This window comes from Saimiri boliviensis, chromosome 5 (genome assembly GCF_048565385.1).
Source record: "Saimiri boliviensis isolate mSaiBol1 chromosome 5, mSaiBol1.pri, whole genome shotgun sequence".
Lineage (NCBI taxonomy): Eukaryota > Metazoa > Chordata > Mammalia > Primates > Cebidae > Saimiri > Saimiri boliviensis.
In genome coordinates, this window is record NC_133453.1 from 135489804 (window position 1) to 135515911 (window position 26108).

Consider the following 26108-nt stretch of genomic DNA (forward strand, 5'->3'; position numbering starts at 1 on the left):
CTTCCTTCCCTTTCTTTTTTTCTTTCTTTCCTATTGACAGTCTCAGTATGTTTCCCAGGCTGGTCTCAAACTCCTGATCTCTAATGATCCTCCCACATTAGCCTTCCAAAGTGCAGGGATTATAGGCATGTGCCACAGCACCCAGCTGTTTAGTATTTTTAAACTAGACTTTCAACCAGAAGAATTATTTTTGAATGAACTCTATTATGGGAAAAAATGCATCTGAAATGCCCACCAGGTTATAACATCTCTTCTTTGGAGATGGAAGTACATCAGGAATATGGCCTGTCTCTAGAGGCTGTCTTAGATAAACCCATGTTGTGTGCTGTGAGCCTCCAGGTAGACGTGTGTAGCAGTAGAGGTTGCCATTTCAACAGCTCTTATTTTTCTTTCTGAAGAACTATTGCTTCTCAGGAAAAGCAACAGTAAGAACAAAAGCCTTCCAGAAAACTTGCTCTTTTTCTTCCTTGGGCTTAACCCAAATCTCTCTGTGTTGGTTTCACTTTTCAAGTTTTTAGGTATCAATTAGTGGACACTCTGTTGTCACTGAAGCTCCTCTTCAACCTGGCCCTACCTTCCTTCCTGCCGAAGTCCCTCCGTGCTCCTGCTGGATTCACTGGCCCCCATGTCGGTCCCATCATTAGATAAGTTGACATGACTCGCATTTGTGAGGATTCATGGTTTAATTCTGCCAGTCTTAGCATTTGCTTAGGGCACACATGTTCCTGTGTCATTGTACAGGGATGTGTTCAGTTGTTGCTTCCAGTAAATGCTCTTTGTTGGGTGTATTTAATGGTAAGGTGAAGTGGAATTGTAGAGGGATGTTCTGGTAGAGAATAAAGGAAGCTGGCTGGGCACAGTGGCTCATGCCTGTAATCTCAGCACTTTGGGAGGCCGAGGTAGGAGAATTACTTTAGCCCAGGAGTTTGAGGCTAGCCTGGGCAACAGGGTGAGATCCTATCTCTGTAAAAAATTAAAAAAAAAAAAAAAAAGGCCAGGCGTGGTGGCTCACTCCTGTAATCCCAGCACTTTGGGAGGCTGAGGTGGGCGAATCACCTGAGGTCAGGAGCTTGACACAAGCCTGACCAACATGGAGAAACCCTGTCTCTACTAAAAATACCAAATTAGCCTGGTGTGGTGGTGCATGCATGTAATCCCAGCTACTTGGGAGGCTGAGGCAGGAGAGGCACTTGAACCCAGAAGGCAGAGGTTGTGGTGAGCAGAGATTGCACCATTGCACTCCATTCTGGGCAACAAGAGCAAAATTGCATCTCAAAGGAAAAAATAAAAGATAAGGGAAAAAATATTAAAAAACAGAAACTGATTTTAAAAAGAGAGGCTGGGCATGAAGGCTCATGCCTGTAATCCCATCACTAAGGGAGGCCAAGGCAGGTGGATCACTTGAGGCCAGGAGTTGGAGACCAGCCTGGCCAAAAATTAGCCCAGCATGGTGGCTCACACCTGTAATCCCAGCTACTTGGGAGACTGAGGTAAGAGACTCACTTGAACCTGGAAGGTGGAGGTTGCACTGAGCCAAGATTGTGCCACTGCCCTCCAGCCTGGGTGATGGAATGAGACTCTGTATCAGAATAAATGAATGAATGAATGAATGAATGAATGAGAGAGAATAGAGGAAGTCAGGATCCCAAGGGCAGGGCTGCTCTAAGTTGGCCCTTTCAATAGGACCAATAGACTCATGTGCACATTTAACTTTTCCTCATACTGGTGTTTCTTTCCAACAAGATGCCTATCTGGAGGTGGGAGGTGCGGTAAGGGTGTAGTGGAGGCAGTTTGGTATAGGAGGCGAGTTTGAATTCTGATTCTTGAACTTACTAGCTATATGACCTTGGCAAGTGACTGAACCTCTCTGAGCCTTCGTTATCTTATCTATGGAATATAAAAGTAAAGCCATACATCTACTAGTGTTATGAACTTGAAATGAGATGATAAATTTAAATTACTCAGCTCAGAAAGTGCTGCTTTCCACCTCAAAGGCGGCATTTCCTGTCTGGGTGGTCTTTGACAAATTTCCATAATTCATCTGGAATCCTCAAAAATTCCTACCATGTCCCTGGCAAAGCTCACATACCACCTCCTGTACTCCTCTTATGTAATTACTTAATTTTAAGAATTCAATTCATGTTACTGACTGCATTTATTTTATAAAGGTACTATGTCACTCCTGTAAATATAGGGTTACTATAAAAAAAGACAGTGAAAATAATACAATGTTACGTTATTGATGGTGGCCAGATGCTGTTCCCTTTAAAGGCTCTGAACCTGAGTCTTGTTTTAGTTTCATTAAAAAAGGACGATTAGCAAGTTAGCAATGAAGTGGTAAAGCTGTGGTAGCCCCCAAGAGAGACTTTTTCCTTGATGATCAAAAGGGATTGAAAGAACAATGAAAATGGAATCACTGTTTCTCTATCTGAGGCAATGTTATTGAATGATATGTTCAAACACCTTTTGAAATCATGCCAGATACCATGAATGGTAGCATCTTCCACTTTGGGAAACACTTAACTTGGAAATCAGTCATACGGGACCAAAATATCAGCTTGTGACTTCTGGGAAGTTGACCGGGTCCGGATCTCTAGGGGAAGGAGCTGGCATGGACCGGTGGAGTGCGGTAGTGGTAACCCTAACCTGGGGATGGGGATTCAGGGCAGGACTCCACCAGAGTGGATATGCTAAAAAGCCAGAGGGATTGGGCCAAGCATGGTGGCTCATACCTGTAATCCCAGCCCTTTGGGAGGCTGAGGCGGGCAGATCGCATGGGGTCAGGAGTTCGGAACCAGCATGGCCAACATGGAGAAACCCCATCTCTACTAAAAATACAAAATTAGCTGGTCGTGGTGATGCATGTCTGTGATCCTAGCTATTTGGGAGGCTGAGACAGGAGAATCACTTGAACCTGGGAGGTGGAAATTGTGGAAAGCCAAGATCACGCCTTTGCACTCCAGCCTGGGCAACAAGAGCAGAACTCTGTCTCAAAAAAACAATAACCAGAGGGTCTCACCCAAGAAGGCCTCCGATTTGCTGCTTGTGGGGTGAGGTTAAGGGTATTGTTGTCCTTTAGGGTGTGCTGTGCCTCTCTGCAGGAATTAAGGAATATGTAGAAAGCCACGTCTGTGTATGTGTTTATATAATGAAAGCTATTTTTACTGAGCTCTTTCTTGGTGATCAGCACTGTGCCATGTGTTTTGAAAAATATTAACTCATTTGATTCTCATAACAACCCAATGAATAGGAATCTTACTCTCCTTGTTTCACACATGAAGAAACTGAAGCTTGAAGGTTTAGCAACCTGCTCTGATTCATGGAGCTTGTGAGTGGCAGAGCTGACATCTGTAAAGAAATGCAATGGGCAAGAACTCACTTCAGGACAGCTACTGTATGGCAAGAAATACCATTAACAATTGTTTTCTGAATGAAATCAAATCAAAGTAGGACTGGCAACCTGCCCCTGGTTGGTCTTTGTTGGGGCTTCCTTCCTCATTCTACTGGACCACTATTTAAGTGGTCCCCAAACATTTGTGGGGTGTACTTGGCTCCTTAGTCCATCGCTATAGCCACAGTGGTTCTCCTTGTTGTTCCTGCTCCTCAGTGCTGCCTTCAGGAGCAAGCCTTCTGCCGGGCGGTTCTGTTTTGGAGGAACTACAGGAAAGCTGCTCAGTGATTCTTGATGCTGTTTACTAGTCATACTGCAGGCTGGGACCCTTGCTGCTGATCCCAAGGCCACAGGGTAAACAACCTCCCATAGCTATCCCACATCTGCCTTGGCCTCCCAAAGCGCTGGGATTCCAGGTGTGAGCCACCGCGCCCGGCTGTGAGTAACTATTGACTGTGTTCACTAAGCAAACATTTTTCAAGAATCTTCTATATTCAAGACTCTGTGTTTGATTCTGGCGACTCAAAGATAAGTAAAATTTGGTGCTTTATCTATCTTGGACCTGCCCACAATCTCCTGGCAGAGAGAGACACATAAACAAACACCAATAATACCAGTATAATATGGGAATAGAGATCTGTGTGCAATGCCATGGGACCTCTGGGAGTAATTTTAAATGCCTGCAGGAGGGTCAGGTTCCATCTCCTCTCAGGGAGCTCACATTCCTCCTTCCAGGAGTCCTTCTCCCTGTGGTGGGGCACCTCCACAAGTCCAAGCAGCAGCCCCCTCATCCCCTTCCCTACCAACTTAGCTCCTGCAAGGACCAAACAAACCCTCTGAAGGCTTGGGTGAGGTCTTCTTTGGCCTTGCACTTGAAACTGTTTCCTGGGGTAAGAAGAGCTTAGGCCAGAGGTTCTTGACTTTGAGTGAGCATGAAAATTACCTTGGGGGCTTGGAGATCGTGCAGATTTCTGTCCTCCTTCTGCCATGGCAGTTTTGGAATAGGGGCAGGGTGTCTGCATCTATTAACTAGCACCAGGTGAATCTCTCCTGCAGGTGGTTTGAGGACCACACTAGAAAACAAACACGGACTTGGCTTTGGAACACAGAGGAAGAGGGAGGGAGAAAACACACTTTTCAGGGAGTAACAGGCAAACATTAACATCTTAACAGACCGTCCTGCCAGAGATATTTGCATAGTATAAATACATATTCATATAATATTATGGACACTATTAATATAATGATAAATACATGATTTACCTAGCATTTGTACCTGTATTAGCGAGTCATTATTTTCTCTTTTTTTCTTAAAATGTCCTTCAAAACCATACTTGTTACATTCCCATCATACTTAGCTGTATGAATATCTTCATATTTATTTACCTAGCCCTTATTATGTGACATATGGCTTGTTTTCAAGGGTTGATGTAATAAATAATGCTTTCATGAACATACTTCTCCATAAATTATTGTTCTGCTTTTATATTTAAAATTAAGAACCATTTTGAAAATTCAAACTAAACTAAGTCTGACATTACTTTGAAGTATTTGGTATTACTTTACTTCAAAGTATTTGTTTTTTTCTCCAGCAAAAAAAATTGCATTAAAAAAAAATCTTTTGAGACAGAATCTCGTTTTGTCATCCAGGGTAGAGTGTAGTGGCATGATGTCGGCTCACCACAACCTCCGCCTCCCGGGTTCAAGCCATTCTCCTGCCTCAGTCTCCCGAGTAGCTAGGATTACAGGCGCATGTCACCACACCCAGATAATTTTTGTATTTTTAGTAGAGACGGGGTTTCACCATCTTGGCCAGGATGGTCTTGGACTCCTGACCTCGTGATCCACCTGCCTTGGGCTCCCAAAGTGCTGGGATTATAGGCGTGAGCCACCGCGCCTGGCTGGTGTGGTTCTTATTTAATAATCAATTGTTTCTCCAACCTTGAGAACTAGCTTTCTGTTTCAACAAAATAGGAAGTAGACGGATGATTCAGCTTAGAAGAAAGAAGTATTTTTAATGTACTACTCATGAAGCAACACTGTTGTAAGTGGGACAAACACAGCAATTGTTGGAAGCCTCAAAGAACACTGTCTCCCAGACCAGCCAAAGAAGCCCTGGTATTTTCAGCCCACGGGTTGATGTAATCTACCCCAGAAACATCAAGCAGGGTATTTCAGGAAGCATCCCAGGTGGTCAAAACATACTTTATGGCCAGAAAGTTGATAACAAGTGACTCCAGCCATTGGTAGAAACACTGCACCCCCAACAAACTTAGCTGGGAATTTGTGGATACAAAAGAAGAACTACAGGAAAGTCAGAGTGTAAATGACTCTGTGTCCAAAGAGCTAAACTTTTACTTTAACTTGTATTTTTTCTTTTTTCTTCTTTTTTGGAGACAGAGTTTCACTCTTGTCCAGGCTGGAATGCAATGGCACAATCTTGGCTTACCTCAACCACCGCCTCCCAGGTTCAAGTGATTCTCCTGGCTCAGTCTCCCAAGTAGCTGGGATTACAGGCATAGACTACCTCGCCCAGCTAATTTTGTGTTTAGTAGAGATGGGGTTACTCCATGTTGGTCAGGCTGGTCTCAAACTCCTAACCTCAGGTGATCTGCCCTCCTTGGCCTCCCAAAGTGCTGGGATTACAGGCATGAGACACTGTACCCAACAATTTAACTTGTGTTCTTTCAACAAAAGTAAAGCATAGCATGAAACCAGTTCATGTATTTACTCAAGGAAAAGGCACTGTGTCTCATGAGCCATTTTCAACTTAAGCAAGGCACTGAATAACTTCTTTCTTTCTTTCTTTTCTTTCTTTCTTTTTTTTTTGAGACAATGTCTAGCTGTGTTGCCCAGGCTGGAGTGCAGTGACATGATCTCAGCTCACTGCAACTTCTGCTTCCCGGGTTCAAGCGATTCTCCTGCCTCAGCATCTTGAGTAGCTGGGATTAGAGGTGCGTGCCACCACACTTGGCTATTTTTATATTTTAAGCAGAGTTGGGGTTTTGCCATGTTGGCCAGGCTGGCCTTGAACTCATGACCTCAAATGATCCACCCGCCTCGGCTTCCCAAAGTGCTGGGATTCCAGGTGTAAGCCACTGCGCCTGGCCCTGAATTGACTGTGTTCATTAAGCAAACATTTTTCGAGAATCTTCTATGTTCAGGACCCTGTGTTTGGTTTTGGCGACTCAAAGATAAGTAAAATTCAGTGCTTTATCTATCTTGGACCTGCCCACAACCTCCTGGCAGAGAGAGACACATAACAGACACCAATAATGCCAGTATAATATGGTAGTAGAGATCCATGTGCAATGCCATGGGACCTCTGGGAGTAATTTTAAATGGTTAAGAATAAACAGCCACCAAACTGCCAAAACAAATGGCCAGTAAGTTTGTAACTGTTGCTCTTAACTCGAAAGAGACATTATCCTGTCATATCTTAACATAATAATAATGTTATTACATACTACTTAGTTATACTTCAAAGCATTTTCACAGATATATGAGAAAATATTGAATCAGATGGCTAGTCAGAGTCTTAGAAATCATCCAGAACAGTCCCTCGCTTGAGAGGTGAGGAGCTGAGAACTCCAGAAGATGAGTGACTTCATTCAGCCTCCCTCAGTGACTTCATGGCAGGGATGAGACCACGATTCAGGTTCTCTTTCCAGTAGTCCAGTAGACTTTCTCTAACACAGTAGACTCTATTTTGTGCAGGGTCCTGTGCCCTCACTTAGTACTCACTATTGCTGTGGACATCTCAATCAGGATGGGAACTAAAGTAAGAGGTATTTGTTCCATCATTGCCAGGATCATGGCTGAGACCCCTATGACAAAAGACAGATTAACAAGAGAAAGGTGCATATATTTATTTAATGTAAGCTTTATGTAACCATGGGAGCCTACAGCAATGAAGACGCCCCCGAAAACTGGATAGTTGTGCGGCAGGATGACTGGAGGACAAAAGGGCATGGTCTCCTGAGAACAAGCCAGGGGAATTTACCAAGGCCTGTCTGCTCAGTTTCGTCTCTGTGTTCCTGGGTCTTCAGAGATTAGGATCTTCTTTTCCGTTAGGTATTGGGTGGACACCTCTGGAATGAAGATTTTATGACCTACTTTAGAGGAAGTCAGAACACATTTTTACAATCTGCTTCAGGGGAGACGGGTAAGGGGAAGGTCAGAGAGCCCCTCCTGCTTCTCATGTTTACTCAAATGTCAAGGTGCCACATTTTGGGGGGAATGTGTCTGGAACCTCATTCATCCCTTTCCACCAAGCTGACACACGTGAACATCTCGTCAGTGCCTATCTGAGTTTGTTGACTTTTCTCTTTTTTAATATAAAATAGAATTACAGTAAGGTTCTCAAGTAACTTTTTCTTGGGCCTTATCTCTGGGCCTCTGTGTCCACCAGATTCCTGCCAAATAATTCCAGGAGTATGAAAGGATATCCATTTCTTCTAAGCATGGGTATGTTTGCCATTTTCTCCTTCTGCCCTGACTCATCGGGGCGACTCTCTTGTCAAAGCCGACTGCAGCTGAAGTCACAGGTGCTACTGACTCCTGCGAAAGGGACCCCAGATGTGCTAAGCTCTCCAGGGGTGGGCCCTAAGGATGCTGGTATCTTGGCTGAGGGAACCGTCTTCTGTTATTGCTCACACCAAAGTTGCTACATTCTGGACTTTGTCTTTTTTTTTTTTTTGAGACAGGGTCTTTGTCACCCAGTTATCCAGGCTGGAGTGCAGTGGCACGCTTACGGCCCACTGCAACCTCCATCTGCCAGGTTCAGCCACTCAAGCCATTCTCCCCCCTCAGTCTCCCTAGTAGTTGGCACTACAGGTGTGCACCATCATACCCTGCTAATTTTTGTATTTTTCATAGAGAAGGGGTTTCTCCATATTACCCAGGCTCGTCTCAAACTCCTGGTCTCAGGTGATCCACCCAACTTGGCCTCCCAAAGTTCTGGGAGTACAGACATGAGCCATGGCACCTGGCCACATTCTGGGCTTTTAATACACCGTCAGGATTGGACGGGACCTGGTGAAGAGTTCAGAATTATCCTTCCTTTCAGCCGTAATCCACTGGGCTATGACCAGGATGTGCTCTGTAATTCTGTCTTCCAATCGGAAGCTCTTGGTCCTTCATGCAAATAGACTCCAGGATGCTTGCCAAATGGGTTCTTGAGACATGACAAAATCCTGAGATGAATGGAGCTTAGACTCTAGTGAAAAACCAGGCCTTTATTTAGAACAGCCTATATTCCATGGATGTTAATGAGGATTTCAAGGAAAAAGAAGCTCATGATAGTGGGAAATACTGATTTTAACAGGTATTTTAATACTGATTTTAAATAGTTTTTTTGGGGGGTTGGGGTGGGGACAGCAACTTTATTGAGGTATATTTTATATTCCATAAAATTCACTCATTATGTGTTCAATTTGGTGATTTTTAGTAAATTCATAGAGTTGTACAATCATCACTATAATCCATTTTTAGAACATTCCCATCAACACCCTCCCCACGCCTCCAAATTCCCTCAAGTTCACTTACAGCCATTCTCCACTGTCACCCACAGCTCTGGGCAACCACCAGTCTACTTTCTGTCTATGGATTTGCCTATTCTAGATATTTCATATAAATGGAATCAAACAATATGTGGTCTTTTGTGTTTAGTTTCTTTCATTTGACATAATGTTCACCCAGATTATAGTTTGTATCAGTAATTTGTTTCTTTTTATGCTGATCAATACTCCATTGTACTGCTCTTGGTTTATCTATTCATCAGCTCGTGGATGGGACATTCCCAGTTTGGGGCAATTATAAATAATGTTGCTATTAACATTTGTGTCTAAGTCTTCGTGTGAGCTTATATTTTTGTTTATATTGGGTAGATTCTTAGAATGGAACTGGTGGGTTATTTGGTAAATGTATGTTTGACGTTTTAAGAAACTGCCAAACTATTTTCCAAAGGCTGTTTTATGCTCCCACTGACAGTTTCTGAGGGTTCCAGTTCATCACATCCTAGCCAACACTTGCTAGATCTGTCTGCTGATTAGAACTATTCTAATGGATTGTAGTGCTATCTTAACTGTGGTGTTAAGCAGGTTTTTATTCAGGTCATCTCATGGCCTTTAATATAGCAATTTGCATGGTGAATTTCCAAAAGAGAATAGTGAATAGAAGATGTGGTGTTTCCCGAACTGACTTGCTCTTGGAATTCTATTTTTCACTGAAAAGAGAATATTAAAGGCCTAATGCTCTACAGAACAGATTTTGGGAAGCATTACGTCACTTGATTATAATACTATTTTTAACTTTGTTCTCTGTGATGTTTAGTAATAACGCAGTGTTTGCTGAGTAATGATTTTGACTCATATATCATAGAGGCAGAGGCTAATAGAATGTCAAAGTTAAAGGAGGATGCTTAAGAGGTGAGCAGCATGGGAGGTAGTTGTTTTCATGAGTAACTCAGTGTTAGTTTGTTTTTCTCTGTATTTGGTTTCCTAGCCCACCCCTGACGGGCCCCAAATCTCATGGGGCATAAGGCTGAGCTCAAGTGTAGAACTTGGCTACTTTTTAATTGTCAATATTTAGAAAATAGTCATAATTTTTATTTTATTTCTCATTTTTGTTATTTTATTTTTTGAGACAGGGTCTCTCTCTTTCACCCATGCTGAAGTGCAGTGGCATGATCTGGTTCACTGTAACCTCCGTCTGCTGGGATCAAGTGATCTTCCTTCCTCTGCTTCCTGAGGAGCTGGGATTACAGGTGTGCACAACCATACCTGGCTAATTTTTTGTAGCGACAGGGTTTTACCATGTTGCTCAGGCTGGTCCCAAACTCCTGGAATCAAGTGATCCTTCCACCTCAGCCTCTTAAAGTACTGGGATTACAAGTGTGAGCTCCTGTGCCCAGACAGTAATCATGAGACAACAACGATAGCTATTAGATCAGATTTACATTAATCATATCGGTGCCAGGCACGGTACTGAGCACTCTTCATGGATGATCTCAACTGAATTCTCTCAATGACCCTCCAATGTAGGCAGTATTATTATAACCATTTTACAAATGTGGAGACTGGGGCACAGAGCAGTTAGTAGCTTGCATGCAGGCAGTAGATGTGGCAGAGTCAGGATTTGAACCTGGGCCCTCTGAGACCAGTCTCTGCTGTACATCCCACCATCACACTAAAAAGGTGGAGAACTTGGCTCCTTAGGGTCGTCCTTTTTCTAGTGACTCTTGGCCTTTCCTTCTCACCTGAAAGGAAATGTACCCCTTGTTCTCCTGTGGTGGTCCCCTTGTGTCTGTCCTTCCAGCCCCATGGCCATCACCCTTGTCCAGGCCTCACCTCACCTCTGGACTATTACCAAGCACGTACGCGCGTGCGTGTGCACACACACACACACACACACACACGCATGCACACACACATGCATACATGAAGCTTCTGCCTGGTTTCGTTGTCGTTAGATTTTTTTATTAAAAACCAGAAGCACATCTCTACCAGGAGGATATTTCCGAGGCCCTCTGCTACACTGCACTGCTGTGTCCAGTTTAACAACCTTCACTGGCTGTCTTTGCTCAAAGAACATTTCAAATCCCGAGCAGCGTATTCAGACTGACTTCTGCTTCCTTCCCCATCATGTCTCCCATAACCTCCCACTCTTGAATCAACTGCTGTAGGCCACCCGGCCTCTTCACTGCTGCCGAGACAAGCAAAGCCGTCCTGCCTCCATGCCTCTGCGTAGCCCTGTCCTCCAGCCTGCCACTCCCTCCTCTCCATTATTTGTTTCTCTGAGCCCTTTCCTGGCCTTGGACATCCCCACTACCTCTAGGATACTATTTCAGCAGATCCCAGCCCTTAGGACCCCTCCCTCTTCTGGAACCCCTTGGAGAAAATATCTGTGACCTTTTGCCATCTATCTCAGTTCTTCAGCCTCAGTCTTACTTTCTGTAAAATGGGTGCAATAATAGTCTCACCTCATAAAGTTCTTGTGCAGGCTAAAAGATATAAAGCACATGGCAAACTCAGCACAGGAGGTGGCATAAAGCCTTAAGGCAAGTATTCAGTAAATGAAAGATACATTATTAGTAATTAAGTTTGTAATTTTTATTACCGCACAATGGTTTGTGGTGTTTTAATCTAACTCTCTCATGAGGGCTAGAACTTCTGAGAATGGGGGTCAAGTCAGGTCATAGTTCCTGAAATGCCTTCAGCCACCAAGATCCCAGGACATGCTTGTAGAGGATGGGTGAGCAAACCCTAACCAGAGTTGGAAGCCCAATGTCAATGTGAGCTCTGCCAGCACCTCAGCATGTGACCTTGACCCATCTTCTTGGCATCTTAGTTTCTTTCACTCTGTATCATCCCTAACATTCTGTTTGAACATGGATTTCAAATCCAAGCCCTGATATTGATTCTCTGTGTTAGTTTGGGCACATTCTTCAATCTTCTTAGTCCTCAGTTTCTTAATCTTTGAAATGGAGAGAATGATCTTTTACCATCAGCTGTGAGAATACCTGAGGTAGTGCTTATGAAATGCTCACCTTGGTACTCGATTTAGTTGCACTGGTGGATGTTTTATCATTGCTGTTTAGTTGATAAACATTAGGCTTGTTGAACCTATTAGTTTCCTGGGTCTGCCATAAAAAATACTACCAGTTGGATGGCTTGAACCACTGAAATGTATTTGTTTCTTAGCTCTGGAGCTTAGATGTTCAGAATCAGGGTGTCAGCACATTTGATTCCTTCTGAGAGCCGTGAGAGAGAATCTGTTGCAGGCTGGGAGGCATTAGGCTTATAGATGACATTCTTCTTGGGTCTTCACGTTGTCTTCCTTTTGAACATGTCTGTCTCTGTGTCCTTTTCTAAAGACCCCGGTCATATTGGATTAGGACCCATCTGAATGACATCATCTTAACTTGATTACCTCTGCAAAGACTCTCTTTCCAAATAAGATCACATTTTGAGGTACCGGCAGTCAGAACTTCAGCATACCTTCACGCTATAGGGACACAATAGAGCCAGTACCATTGAAAATGATTAATAGTTGCATTTCTTAAGTGAAATAGAAATAAAAAAAGTCACTGGACAGTGATTCCCCTTTACCCTGCTGCACGACATTCATAGCAGTTCTTTCAACTGAATCAGGTGAGTGGAGTTAGGTTTGATGAAGATCCTCTTCTTTCTGCGACGCAGCTCCCAGAACCTTTGCCCTCAGGGGTGAGTCCCACAAGTGCTTCTGGAATTCCAAGTCTGTCATTTCTGGTTCATGATGTTGTTTTAGGGCCTCTGGGATGGAAATAACACACCAGGTCTCAGTCAGTTGGTGTTCTCTCTCCGTTTTTTATAACGCTCTACAAACTCTCATGCTGTTTACATGTGACTTATATTCCTCCGGTGGTCCCTAAGTAGATGAAATAAAAACAGATTTAGAATCTGACAGGGTTCAGGCCAACATGGTCTAATAGAAATTCATTTACTGGAGATAGTGAAAAATCTGCAAGAACAGAATACGAATCATTTCTTAGTAAACATTTCTTGCCAGCTTCTTTGGCACTGTTTCTCAAAGTGCAGTCCTAGATTCCGTGTTGTTTGTGGAAAATGCAGATTGCAAGGCCCTGACCCCACACTGCAGATTCAGTGTCTTTCAGAGAGGGGTCCTGGCATTGGCATTTCTGTTGAGCCGCCCATGTTCTGAGCGGTGCTTCACCCCGCAGTGTTTGAGAACCACTGGTTTCCACCCTCTCGGAAGGAAATGCATTGTGTTGTCTGAGTCGGATGGGTCTCAATGTTAGAGTCTGTCCAGGGCTGAAGATCGGGCTGGCCAGGCAGCAGGTGTGGGGCAGAGGGCCCAGGGATGGGCTGTGGGCAGAGGGAGGAGTTCAGCAGCCATGGTGAGGATTAGTGTGCCCAGTTCTTTGTCAGGTGACATCTGCTGAGCATGCTAGGACAGTGGATTTCAGGTGTGACAGGGAGCTGTGTAAATGTTGATGGCATGTGTACTGTTGGCAGGTGGTTTGACCTGGCGCATGAGTCTCTGGCAGCCTTGATGTGTGGAGGTCTGAACATTATCCCTATCAGAGGGTCTAGCAGCTGGGAGAGTTGGGGTGGGGTGGGGGGCCCTGAGGGGCTACTTCGCAAGGTGGGGCCTCAGAGCCACTTGGAGGGAGCTGTGTGCAGATTTGGATTTCTGAGCTTAAGCCAGCACTTCCGCACGATGCTCTGGGAATCTGTATTTTTAAAGTTCCCTAGGTGACCTAATGTAACAGTCCCTTGGTATAGCATTTGGGAAGCATGAGGACATTGGAAGAGCTGACTTTGGGACCAGTGAGCTGGTCCTACTGCTGCGACCTTGATCGCGTTACTAACCCACTCTGAGACACCGTTTGATTATCTCTCAGATGAAGATACAGATGCTTTTTTCTTTCTTTTTTTTGCTGTTGTGAGAATTAGGGATAAGAGATGTGATGCACTCAGCACATTTTCTGGCACACAGTAGGACACAAGAAACGGCGGCCCACACCTTGTGAAACCTGAGATTCTAGGCACAATGACAGTCTCCTGGGTAAAGGAGTCAACAGAGGGACTCTGTTCGGAATTGGGATAGAGGATGAGACCTTGGCTCTAGACAACATTACCTCCTACTGTCCAGAATTGGAACTAGGAGAAAAAAAAAAAAAAAAGCAACACTCATGTCAAGGCTTAAATGGTATTTACCTGTGCAGATGAGGCACTATTCTAAGCACTTTATATGTAACTATATGAGTTAAGTACTATAGTTATCCCATTTTACAGATGAGGAAATTGAGGCTTGGAAAGATGCGTGCATGGTCACAGGACCACTGAGCAGCAGAACTGAGTTTCACACCCAGGTCATCTGATTGTTTCCTCCTCCCCCTGTTCCCGCCTGTTTACGCCTGATATGAGGACAGACTGTCCTTTGAACCACAATGCTGAATCTCATAAGTAAGCTGGGACTCATGAAAAATGTTTCTGGCTATTTTTTTTTCCATGCATTTCTAGATGTTAAATTGCACAGCCACTTCATGACAAAGTTAGAAAAGCTGGCATTTTCTCTTTATTCTTTTCTTTTTTTTTGATATGGAGTCTCACTCTGTTGCCCCGGCTGGAGTGCAGTGACGTGATTTTGGCTCATTCCAACCTCCACCTCCCGGGTTCAAGCAGGTCTCCTGCCTCAGCCTCCTGAGTAGCTGGGACTACGGGCATGTGCCACCATGCACAGCTAATTTGTTGTATTTTTAATAGAGATGGGGTTTCACCATGTTAGCTACGATGGTTTCAATCTCCTAACCTCATGATCTGCCCACCTTGGCCTCCCAAAGTGCTGGGATTACAGGTGTGAGCTACCGCCCTCAGCAAAAGCTGACGTTTCCTTTTTTTTTCTTTTTTTCTTCTTTTTCTTTTGGAGGTAGAGTCTTGCTCTGCCACCTAGGCTGGAGTGCAGTGGCATGCTGTCGGCTAACTGCAACCTTCGCCTTCCAGGCTCAAGTGATTATCCTGCCTCAGTCTCCTGAGTAGCTGGGACTACAGGCATATACCACCACACCCAGCTAATTTTTTGTGTTTTTAGTAGAGACGGAGTTTCACTGTGTTAGCCAGGATGGTCTCGATCTCCCGACCTCGTGATCTGCCTGCCTTGGCCTCCCAAAGTGCTGGGATTACAGGTATGAGCCACTGTGCCTGGCAAAAGCTGGCATTTTCATAACAGAAACTGAGCTGTAATAAGCTGTACTATTGCCAAAGCTTGATAAGTTCTAACAGAAAATCTATAACACAAAATCGTGTTATAGGGAAAATCCCTTGACCACTTTATCTTTCATTCTTGCCTAAGATTTGACCCCTTTCATGAGCTAATTAGAGCTTCAAAAGGACTCTCTGACCACTGTTCCTTCTCCCTTAGCCTTAGTCTCACTGATTGAATCCTCATTCAGTTGATGGACATTTGAGTATCTGATCAAGATTTCCCCACTTTACACATGAGACATTGGCATTACCAAATATATTGGCTTACTTCTGAGAGTATTTTGTCAGAATTTCAACCTTTTGTAACATTCTTCTCTATCCCTTCTCTCTGCTCTCAGGGCGTAACCTTCAGTGGCAGGACAAATCAGGCCAGCACACAGTCTGCCAAGTCCTGCTTGCTCCCTGTCAAGAAAAACAGCTGGATCCATTTCTAATTAACACTTCCCAGTACAACACGTCTGAGTCACTGAAAGAGACGAGAGCCTGAAACTTTTCAGACTTCGAGTGCAGAAAGATATTCAGGTTGTCTTTGCACGAATCCGGTTGATCTGAAAGACAAAGTGGGAGAAAGCGAGTGTGACTTTCACCTAATAAGTCGCACCACATATTTCACGTTTGAACTACATAATGAATGATGGTTATTGAAATAGCCCAAACCTCTACCACAGAGCAAGGGATATAGCTCGAGAGGCAATCAGGCAGTCACAGAGCCAAGGAATGGATGACTACAAGTATCAGGACAACTATGGGGGCTATGCCCCCAGTGATGGCTATTACCGTGGCAATGAGTCCAACCCGGATGAAGACGCACAGAGTGATGTCACCGAAGGCCATGATGAGGATGATGAGATCTATGAGGGCGAGTACCAGGGTATCCCTCACCCAGATGATGTCAAGGCCAAGCAGGCCAAGATGGCGTCCTCCAGAATGGACAGCCTTCGGGGCCAGACAGACCTGATAGCTGAGAGGCTGGAAGATGAGGAGCAATTGGCCCACCAATACGAGACCATCATGGATGAGTGTGGCCATGGCCGCTTCCAGTGGATTCTCTTTTTCGTCTTGGGTTTGGCCCTGATGGCCGATGGGGTGGAAGTGTTTGTGGTGAGTTTTGCCCTGCCCAGTGCAGAGAAGGACATGTGTCTGTCCAGTTCCAAGAAAGGAATGCTTGGTAAGTGGAAATTTCCAATGATCATTCTCTTTGGGGTGTTAAAAATATGAAAAAGAGGGAGAAGTAAAATGTATACAGTATCTGCCACTGTTAGACACTTTAAATATATCACAAGGTACCCATTTTGCTGTTAAGAAATTTTTTTCTTGGAGAAATCAATTGATTGGCTTAAGTTTGCACAGCTAAGTGTTGGATTTCTATTGAGGTGTATGAACCTCAGTGAGATTTCTATTGATTTATGAGCTCTCAGTTTGCTTTCCAGATCTTGTTGCCTCCTTGAGAGTCAGATTTCTCTCTTCTTCATATTCAACCTCCTTCCATGTCCGATGACAAATACATTTTGGGAGTGGCAAATGTGAGAGTGGCAAGTGAAACCTTCTTCCGTGTCCTAATGACAATACATTTGGGAAGAGATCCCTGGCTAGTCGCTACCACTTAGTCCTTCTCTCTGTGTCTTTCCAGAATCTGATGGTGTCTGTTTCTGGTTGCTCATGTACGTAAATGTTAGTAGGCTGAATGCCCACATACCCTAGGGGTGAAAATGATGGCTTGAGCACACCAGTGGCGTCCCTGCAGGCTGCTGGGAACCATGCTGTGAAGCACAGATGGATTCTACATGATAAAGGACCAGCTTTGCAAATCAATTTAGAGATCAGCACCATCAGAGCCCAGCATGAGCATCAGGCTGAGGCCGAGAGGATTTGTGAAATTAGAGGATAGGCACGAATGCTGTGATGTAGAAACTTCATCATCACATAGACAAGCGTTTGTCTTTAGTCTCCAAACGTCCTGCAAAACGTATCTACCCTCTAAATTTAGAGTCCATGAAATTAATTGTGCAGCGAACATGCAATTATTGAGAACTTATCATCAGTCAAGTTCTCATTCAAGACCAGGATGTGCTTATGACCCTCAAGAGCCCAAAATCTATCTAGCAATTTAGTTCTTGATTTCAACACATAGTTTTTGTTTACCTTAATGCTAGTCTCTGTGCTCAGGACCTGGGAAGAAAATAGCTTTTGTCTCTCAATTTGTGTGTAGTCGAAGAAACAGACATTAGCAAACACAGAGAATTATTTAGTTACTGTAGGGAAAGGCTCCATGAAATACCTGGTGCAATTCAGGTCCCCAGTACTTGCTATAGACCAAGAGCTAGCAGAAAGCTCTGTGGGGACCCAGATAGTCAATATTGTAGACCCAGATGGTCTCTGTCACAACCACTCAACTCTGTGACTGTAGCACAATAGCAACTTTGAACAACACGTAAACAGATGGGCGTGACTGTGTTCCAAATAGACTTTATTGACAAAAACGGTCCATGGGTCAGATTTAGCCTGTGGGCTACAGTCTGCAGTTCCCTGGTTTAGAGCCACTGTACATAATATCGAGACATAAAATAGAGAACATCTGCCTAAAGAATTGTCCCTGGGACTTTAAAAAATGGTTTTACACATTTGTGTTTAACGAACGGTCCATTTAAAATGATTAGAGCTGTGTCAGCTGTGACCATTAGGGGACGAAAAGAGGCAGAGCGTAGGCAGGCAGAAGAAAGGACTTGAGCAGCAGTTTTCAAACACCAACAGATTTTAGTATAGTTCTTTTTCATATTAAGAAATTCTGCTACCTGCTTTTAAGTACAAATAGTAAATTTTTTTTAAAGGACAAAACCAACAAACAAACAAAACCCCAAAACCCCAATCAAAATAAAACCATCTCCAACTGATGTAAATATTTCCGAGACATTAATTTGTTTTGCAGTATTCCCAACTGAAACCTTGGGTCCCTGTTAGTCCAAATTGGCAATGTCGGTAATGATTTCATGCCCTGCTGGTCTCTCTGGCATCGTGGTGCCTGGCAGCCTCATTAGCAGAGCTGCAGTATGGTTGTGACTCCTGCTGGCTCCTAGGGCAAATGCTGGGAGTTGACGGAACATGATCTTAATCCGAGGAGTCCATGTTAGTAAATTTTGCTTTTAGTGTCTGCCCAGAAGACGCTATGACTCTACACAGGAGGAGCAGGCAGACCCTTTGAACAGAGATGGACTTCCTTTGTGCTCATGTTACCCTCTTGTGGTCAAGAAAATGAGTGTTTAAATGGATACAGGGGGCTGGATGATTTGAGGTTTTCATGAGGCCAGAATTTCCACACACTGTCACATGTCACCATGATGGTTAGATGATCTTTGTCTTTCAGTGTAAACATGCAGAAACAGATTCAGAGAGTTTTATCTAAGGTCACATAGCTCGTAAGTGTCGAGCAGGGGTTTGACCCCAGGTCTAGTTGACTTCAAAGTCTGTGCGCATTCTGCCACACCATACAGCCTTTCTCTCACACCTGGTTTGTGGAAAAGAGGTTATGCCATGCACAGGCTGCTCTCTGTGTCATCAAGCACCTTATTTTGCTTGGAACACCAGACTGGTCCCAACAGAAAGGGAGCATGGTGTGCTGATGATGACGTGGGCACTGGAGTCTGACCTCTAGAATTTGGCAAGTGGGTATGTCCTGTGTCTCATAGACCCACTAGCTACCTCGGGCAAGGTATGACTCTAATTCTCAGTTTTTCCATCTGTAGTGTAAGAGCAGTAATACATTGCTGTGAAGACTAAATGAGATAATGCAGGTGTACAGCAACCAGCCCGTGGTGCCCTCTCAACGCTTAGTTCTTGTTACTTTATCTTCTGCCATTATCCCCCCTGGGTTTGCAGTGAATTATAGCTGCAGCGAGGCGACAAAGCAGCATGGCCCTGGAGCCAGTTGCTTGGGTTTGAGCCCTTGCTGTGCCAATTCTTAGTAGGGTGATTTTGGGAAAGTAATATGGCTTCTCTGTGCCTTGGTTTCCCCATTTGCAAAATGGAGATAATAATGGTATCTACTTCATAGGATTTTTTTTAAGGATTAAATGAGGTTAATCCACTTAACGTGGCTAAAACAGTACCTGCACCTAATCAGTGCTCAGGATATCTTAGTTATTATTATTGTTGATTGTGGTTGTTATTATTACTAAACTGATTGCTTGATGATGATTCAGGAACAGATTTTCTCAGGTGAGACTGTAAATTTCTTTCAGCCATTGTTTTTTATGGTAGACTTCTAAGGTCACCCTATCCATCCTCAGCTAGTGAAAAGGCCATTTATGTTTCAGTGCTGCTCACTTAGTTGTCTCTTACGCCATCATCTCTCTATTTTAAAAAGAAACTGGTTGGGTGTGGGGGCTCCCGCCTGAAATCCCACTGCTTTGGGGGGCTGAGGTGGGAGGATCACTTGAGTCCAGGAGTTTGAGACCAGCCTGGGCGACATGGTAAAACCCATGTCCACAAAATACAAAAGAAATTAGCCAGATATGGTGGTGCGTGTCTGTAGTTCCAGTTACTTCAGAGGCTGAGGTGGGAGGATATCTTGGGACCAGGAGGCGGAGGTTGCAGTGAGCTATCATCATGCCACTGTACTCCAGCCTGGGTGACAGAGTGACACCTTGTCTCAAAAAAAAAGAGAAAAGAGAAAGAAGCTCTCTGAAAGTGATGCCTTGACACTTGACGTCTACGTGATGGCCCAGGAAAGGAATTCAGTAAGAGAAATCTCCACTCTGAAATTCAAGTGTCAAATCATAAGATATTTTGTTATTTTCTTCCTGTAAATGAATGAATCAGTTCAGGAAATAAAGAAATGTCCCTTGGCCAGGTGACAAAAATATCTGGGTGCTGCTGTCCTATTTTTCTGAGCTTTTAGAAGGATGAAAGTTTGCTTCTCTTGAGCATTATTTTCTATTGGATCTTCATCTAGAACTGTTTCACTTGGGGAAGAAAAATGTCTGTGAGTATCTGGTTAGCACTGAAGGCTCATCCCTGCATAGTGTCCAGCAGTTGGCCTCCTTCAGCTCTCCATGAAGGACAATGAGTTCATTTGTTAATTAAAGTCTTCCTCCATTCTTTTAAAAAATGATTGAGCATTACCACACGCCTGGTACTCCTCTGGTCTATGGCAATACAAGGAGTCAAAGTCCTGGAACTCAGTGAGTTTTATTCTAATGGTGGAAATAGAGGTCACACAGAAATGTAAAATACAAGCACTGCAATATAATTGTTCAATGCAGCAGTCAGTCTTATCACTTTTATTCAGATAGGAAAAAAACAAAGACAATGTTAAGGGATAGAGCTTGAGGTTGAGGGGGTTCTAGAGTTAGGTGACTTATTTTTTGCAATTGCTCTATCAATGATTGTGTGACCTTGGGCCAATCTGAAGTCTTCTGAGATGTCACAATTTTAGGTGGCTGATGAGTGAATCCACATGTATTTTAGCCTTTCATGTGATCATTATGTATTTTCTGGGTATGTGTAAAAAAAAAAATCACCCAAAGACATGACTAAAGCAGCTCAGGGCCGTGTGGCAGATTGAGCCATTTGGTCCTTATAAATGACATCACTGGCAACTCAGAGCCTTCTCTCCCTGGAGCTGTTACTTTTAAATGGCAAAAACCACAATTACTTTTGCACAAACCTATAGGATAACAATATTGGTGACACGTAAGACAAACCAACCCCATCTTTTTCTGCCTGCATTTGATAAATTGACACCAAGTTTTCATAATTGCAGATAAACACCTTAACCTGGAGCTGTGGGGTATTCCCTAACTTCATGCCTATGAAAGTGAGCTTCACTTTCAGGGAAGAGTTCCAGATTTTGCCTGCAGAGTTTTGATTTCTTGGAAGGACCCAGTGACTTGTTATATATTTTGTTGGCTGTTAGCTTCTTGCCATCTGCAGTGAAAAGACTCTGGGAGTTCTACCTTTCAGAAAGTGATTCAGGACCTAACAGTTGACCCCTGGGGTATGGTATCTCTGCCAGCCACATGGAGGACACAGAGCAATGTCAGATGGGACAACTGCATTAGAATAAATTGTGAGTTGAATTTTCATAGCAGCTCAGAGATGGATATATTACTCTGCTGTCATGAAAGATTATCCTACCATTGTTTTATATGCAAATTCTAGCTGAGCATCAGGGCAGAATATTTGATTTATGATCTGTGTTTTCTGTAAGCCTAAATTCATTGTCAGTTCCTGAAAGGAGGAGCCACTCTGTGTCTCAGAAGGGAGTGGCATGGGTGGAGGGGTCACTTGTCTGGCAAAAAACATGTCCTCAGTAAATACCTACTCACTCATGATGGTGAAATCCACCACTGGGAATGTCCATGATTTCTTTCTGTATTTAATTTATATCAGTTGTTCTTATTTATATTGTTTAGATCACCTGATTCTTTAGGATAGACTGATTACTTGATGCTCTTGTGAAAAAAATAAAAACAACAAAAGAAATAGAATAGACTTAAAATGAAGGGCTCACCTAGCAGGCATATGCGGATTTTCATGTTTTAGGAGTATGGATTTGATTCCACTGGCAATGGAGAGCTGTTCAATGGGGAGCTATGACATATGCCTTTGAGGAAGGAGGTGGTAAGATGCGGCCTGTTGCTTTAGGATGATCCCTCTGCCCCGGTGATTTTGGTGCTGGGAGTGCTTCCAGAGGAGCATAATTTTGAGGATGAGTTTTCTGAACGGGTTCTGGGGTTTTTGGAACTGGCTTCTTAATCCAATTAGATTTAAAAGTACTTTCTTTTTTGAATGTGACATATTGTTGCAACAGTAGTTCTTTTTGAACTTAAAATATAATTTCAACTTTTATTTTAGATTCAGTGGGTACATGTGCAGGTTTGTACCTAGATGTGAGGCGGAGGTTTGGATTACAAATGATCCCATCACCCCCATAGTGAGCAAAGTACCTAACAGCTTCTCAGTTCTTTCTCCTCCCTATTCCTTAGTGTCTATTATTCCCATCTTTATGTTCATGAATACCCAATATTTAGCTCCCACTTATAAGTGAGAACATGCAGTATTTGGTTTTCTACTCTTGCATTAATTCACGTAGGATTTTGGCCTCCAATTGCATCCATGTTGCTTCAAAGAACATGGTTTTGTTCTTTTTGATGGCTGTGTAGTATTCCATGATGTATATGCACTACCTTTTCTTTATCTAATCCTCTGTTGATGGGCACTTATGTTGAGTTCATGTTAAAGACACTTGACTCGGATCCAAGATGGCTGATCACTAGCAGCTTGGGACTGCAGCTCCCACTGAAAACGCAAAGAATGAGAGGACGCCACACCTTCACATGAATTCTTGTTGCTCACGCACCAGGAGATTCCCAGCGGAGGAGCCCCACGGGTCGCCAGCGCGACTCTTGTGACCGGCGAGGCGGTTTTGCCAGCACCTCGGAGCGTCGGTTCTTGGTGCAGAGTCAGAAAGGCACCATCAATCTTAACGCCGCTGATTTGGTCGGCGCAGCGGGTTGCTCAGATTTTGGCGCTGAGAATCAATAAGTTGGACGTTCACTCAGAAACCCAATTACAAAGACGGTAATTATAAAGACCACAGATGGATAAATCTACAACGAAGGGAAGAAAACAGCCAAAAAAGGCTGAGAATACCCAAGATCAGAACGCCTCTCCCTCACCAGGGGATCCCAGTTCCTCATCAGCAACGAAACAAGGCTTGATGGAGAACGAGTGTGTTCCAATTACAGAAGCAGGCTTCAAAACGTGGATAATAAGAAACTCCTGTGAATTAAAAGAACTTATGCTAACACAATCTAAAGAAACTAAGAACTTTGAAAAAAGGTTTGACGAAATGTCAACAAGAATACAAAATTTAGAGAGGAAAATAAGTGAATTGATGGAACTGAAAAGCACAATACGAGAACTACGTGAAGTATGCACAAGTTTTAACAGCCGAATTGATCAAGCAGAAGAAAGGATATCAGAGGTCGAAGACCAACTCAATGAAATAAAACAAGAAGACAAGATTAGAGAAAAAAGGATAAAAAGGAATGAGCAAAGTCTCCAAGAAATATGGGACTATGTGAAAAGACCTAATCTACGCTTGATAGGTGTACCTAAATGTGACGAAGAGAATGAATCCAAGCTGGAAAATATGCTTCAGGATATTATTCAGGAAAATTTTCCCAACTTAGTAAGGCAGGATAATATTCAGCTCCAGGTAATACAGAGAACACCACAAAGATATTCCTCAAGAAGAGCAACTCCAAGACACATAATCGTCAGATTCACCAGGGTTGAAATGAAGGAGAAAATACTAAGGGCAGCCAGAGAGAAAGGTCAGGTTACCCACAAAGGGAAGCCTATCAGACTCACAGCAGATCTCTCAGCAGAAACCCTACAAGCCAGAAGAGAGTGGGGACCAATATTCAACATCCTTAAAGAAAAGAACTTTCAACCAAGAATTTTACATCCAGCCAAACTAAGCTTCATAAGTGAAGGAAAAATAAAGTTTTTTGTGAACAAGCAAGCACTCAGAGAATTCATCACCACCAGGCCTGCTTTACAAGAGCTTCTGAAAGAACCACTACACATAGAAAGGAACAAACAGTATCAGCCTTTCTAAAAAATACCAAAAAGTAAAAAACACCAATATAATGAAGAATTTACATCAACTAATGGGCAAAATAGCCAGCTAATATTAAATGACAGTATTAAACTCACATATATCATTATCAATTCTAAATTTAAATTGACTAAATTCCTCAATTCAAAGACAGGCAATTTGGACAAAAAACTAAAACTGTATGCTGCATCCAGACCCATCTCACATTTAAGGATACACAAAGACTCAAAACAAAGGATGGAGAGAGACTTACCAACCAACCAGAGAGCAAAAATAAATAAATAAAAAGCAGAAGTTACAATTTTTGCCTCTGATAAAATAGTATTTAAAGCAACAAAGATCAAAAGAAGCAAAGAAGGACATTATATAATGATAAAAGAATTAATGCAACAACAAGAAGAGTTAAAGGTCCTAAATATACACGCACCCAATACAGGAATACCCAGACATACAAGACTTATAAAGAGACTTAGACTCCCACACAATAATAGTGGGAGACTTCAACATTAATATTAGACAGATCAATGAGACAGAAAATTAATAACGATATCCAGGACTTGAACTCAGATCTGGAACAAGTAAACATAATTAACATTTATAGAACTCTCCACTTTACACAAAATATACACTCTTATCAGTACTACATCATATCAACTTAGAAGTTTAAATGAAATGTTGGTTGGCTCCTTGTTTGTTACTCTCTTCCCTCATTTTCTTTCATGTCTCCATTATTAGGGACAATTATAGGCATACCCATATTTAGACTGCATTCTAGCCCGGGCAGCAAAGCAATACCCCCATTCTCTCTCCCTCTTCCTCTTTCTCTTTCTTCCTCTTCTTTATTCTTTTTCTTATTATTCTTTTTCTCAAAAAAAATAAAAATAAAAATAAAAAAAAAAAAAAAAAGAAAAACAAAACTAGATCAGGAAGTGAAGAGGACCACTCCACCCTGTGCCTATGTTGCTGGCAGCCATGTGTATCATGCAGAGGCGTACTTGCAGGAGAGAAAAAAGGCCAGCCAGGGAGAGGCAGAAATAAGTTAGACAAGTTGTCCTAAGCAAAAAAAAAAAAAAAAAAAAAAAGAAAAAAGAAATCAAGAAATTAAATACAATGGAAAATATTTTTCAAATTAAGAATTTGAAGTACATATAAAAGTAGATTTTCTTGCAGAAGTGATCTTCCAAGTGTAAATTTTAGAAAAAAAAAAAAAAAAAAAAGACACTTGACTCTATTTCTAGGAGTAAAGAGAGTACTGATAGTCCATGGTGTGACGTAGCAATGACAATACATAAAATATCACTAGATGCACCTAATCAAAATACTTATAATAGGCAAGAATCTGGGTGACCAAGTACGTGATACCTTCAAACATTTTTGTCAAACTAATGAGTGTAATGACTTTGGCTGATAGCACTAATGTTCCTCGACAATGTGGGGAAAGAAATGAATGAGCCCAAGGATTCAAATTCCCAGCTCAAATGCTGTATAAAGGATTTGAAAGGTTCTGTGTTTCCCTTGAAAGAGATCCTTATCTGCTGAGATGACTGAAAACTAAACCCAGAATCTCATTCTGTGAACAGCTGAATTACAGTGCAAATTGAATTCCCAGCCTTGCAGGATATCTTCTGTTAAAGTGAGAACGTTGACTGGGAAGGAATGAGATCTTTAAAGTTGGCACGAGATTGTGTGGGAAGATTTAGAACTTAACAGTTGACCCCTGGGTGTGGTATCTCTGCCAGCCACATGGAGGACACAGAGCGATGTCAGATGGGACAGCTGCGTTAGAATAAATTGTGAGTTGAATTTTCATAGCAGCTCAGAGATGGATATATTACTCTGCTGTCATGAAAGATTATCCTATTTACCAATTTACTAATTATCAGAATAAAAAATAGGCTATTTATTTATATTGATTCACCTATATTTATGCTTATATTTGCTCCCACTGTGGAAAACTTCACCAAGAATAAAAAGGACTCATAAGCCCGTTGACCCACATGTTGGAAAATGTGATCTTCTGGACTACAGAAAGCACAACAGAAATGAATAGGAAGAATTCTTAAGTAAACTGGCATATTCACTGAGGATGGAGGTGGAAGTTGCAGGGTTGGGTGTGGGCTGAAAATATATAAATTCGTTCCCTCTACAAGTATATGTGAGCTTTTGACCTTGGTGGTGCAATGAAGAGGGTTTAGAGACGAATCTTTTACAGAATCATAAGGGACTTGTTCTTGTTACCTATTACTGCATATCAAACAAGCAAGCAAACATATACTCCCTGTAGAACCAAAACCTCTACCCCATTTACTTTGCTTATGAATCTACA

At 42.7% G+C, this 26108-nt stretch overlaps 1 protein-coding gene across 7 annotated transcripts in view; it reads left to right on the forward strand.

The window, feature by feature from the left end:
- SV2B (synaptic vesicle glycoprotein 2B) overlaps positions 1–26108 on the forward strand; it is a 194067-nt gene that overhangs the window by 105445 nt on the left and 62514 nt on the right. For all 7 annotated transcript variants that reach the window (XM_074400050.1, XM_039480070.2, XM_074400051.1 and 4 more), the window contains one exon: positions 15498–16327. In XM_074400050.1, the coding sequence (XP_074256151.1) occupies positions 15877–16327 (451 nt within the window). In that variant the 5' untranslated portion in view covers positions 15498–15876. The remainder of the gene's footprint in view (positions 1–15497; positions 16328–26108) is intronic.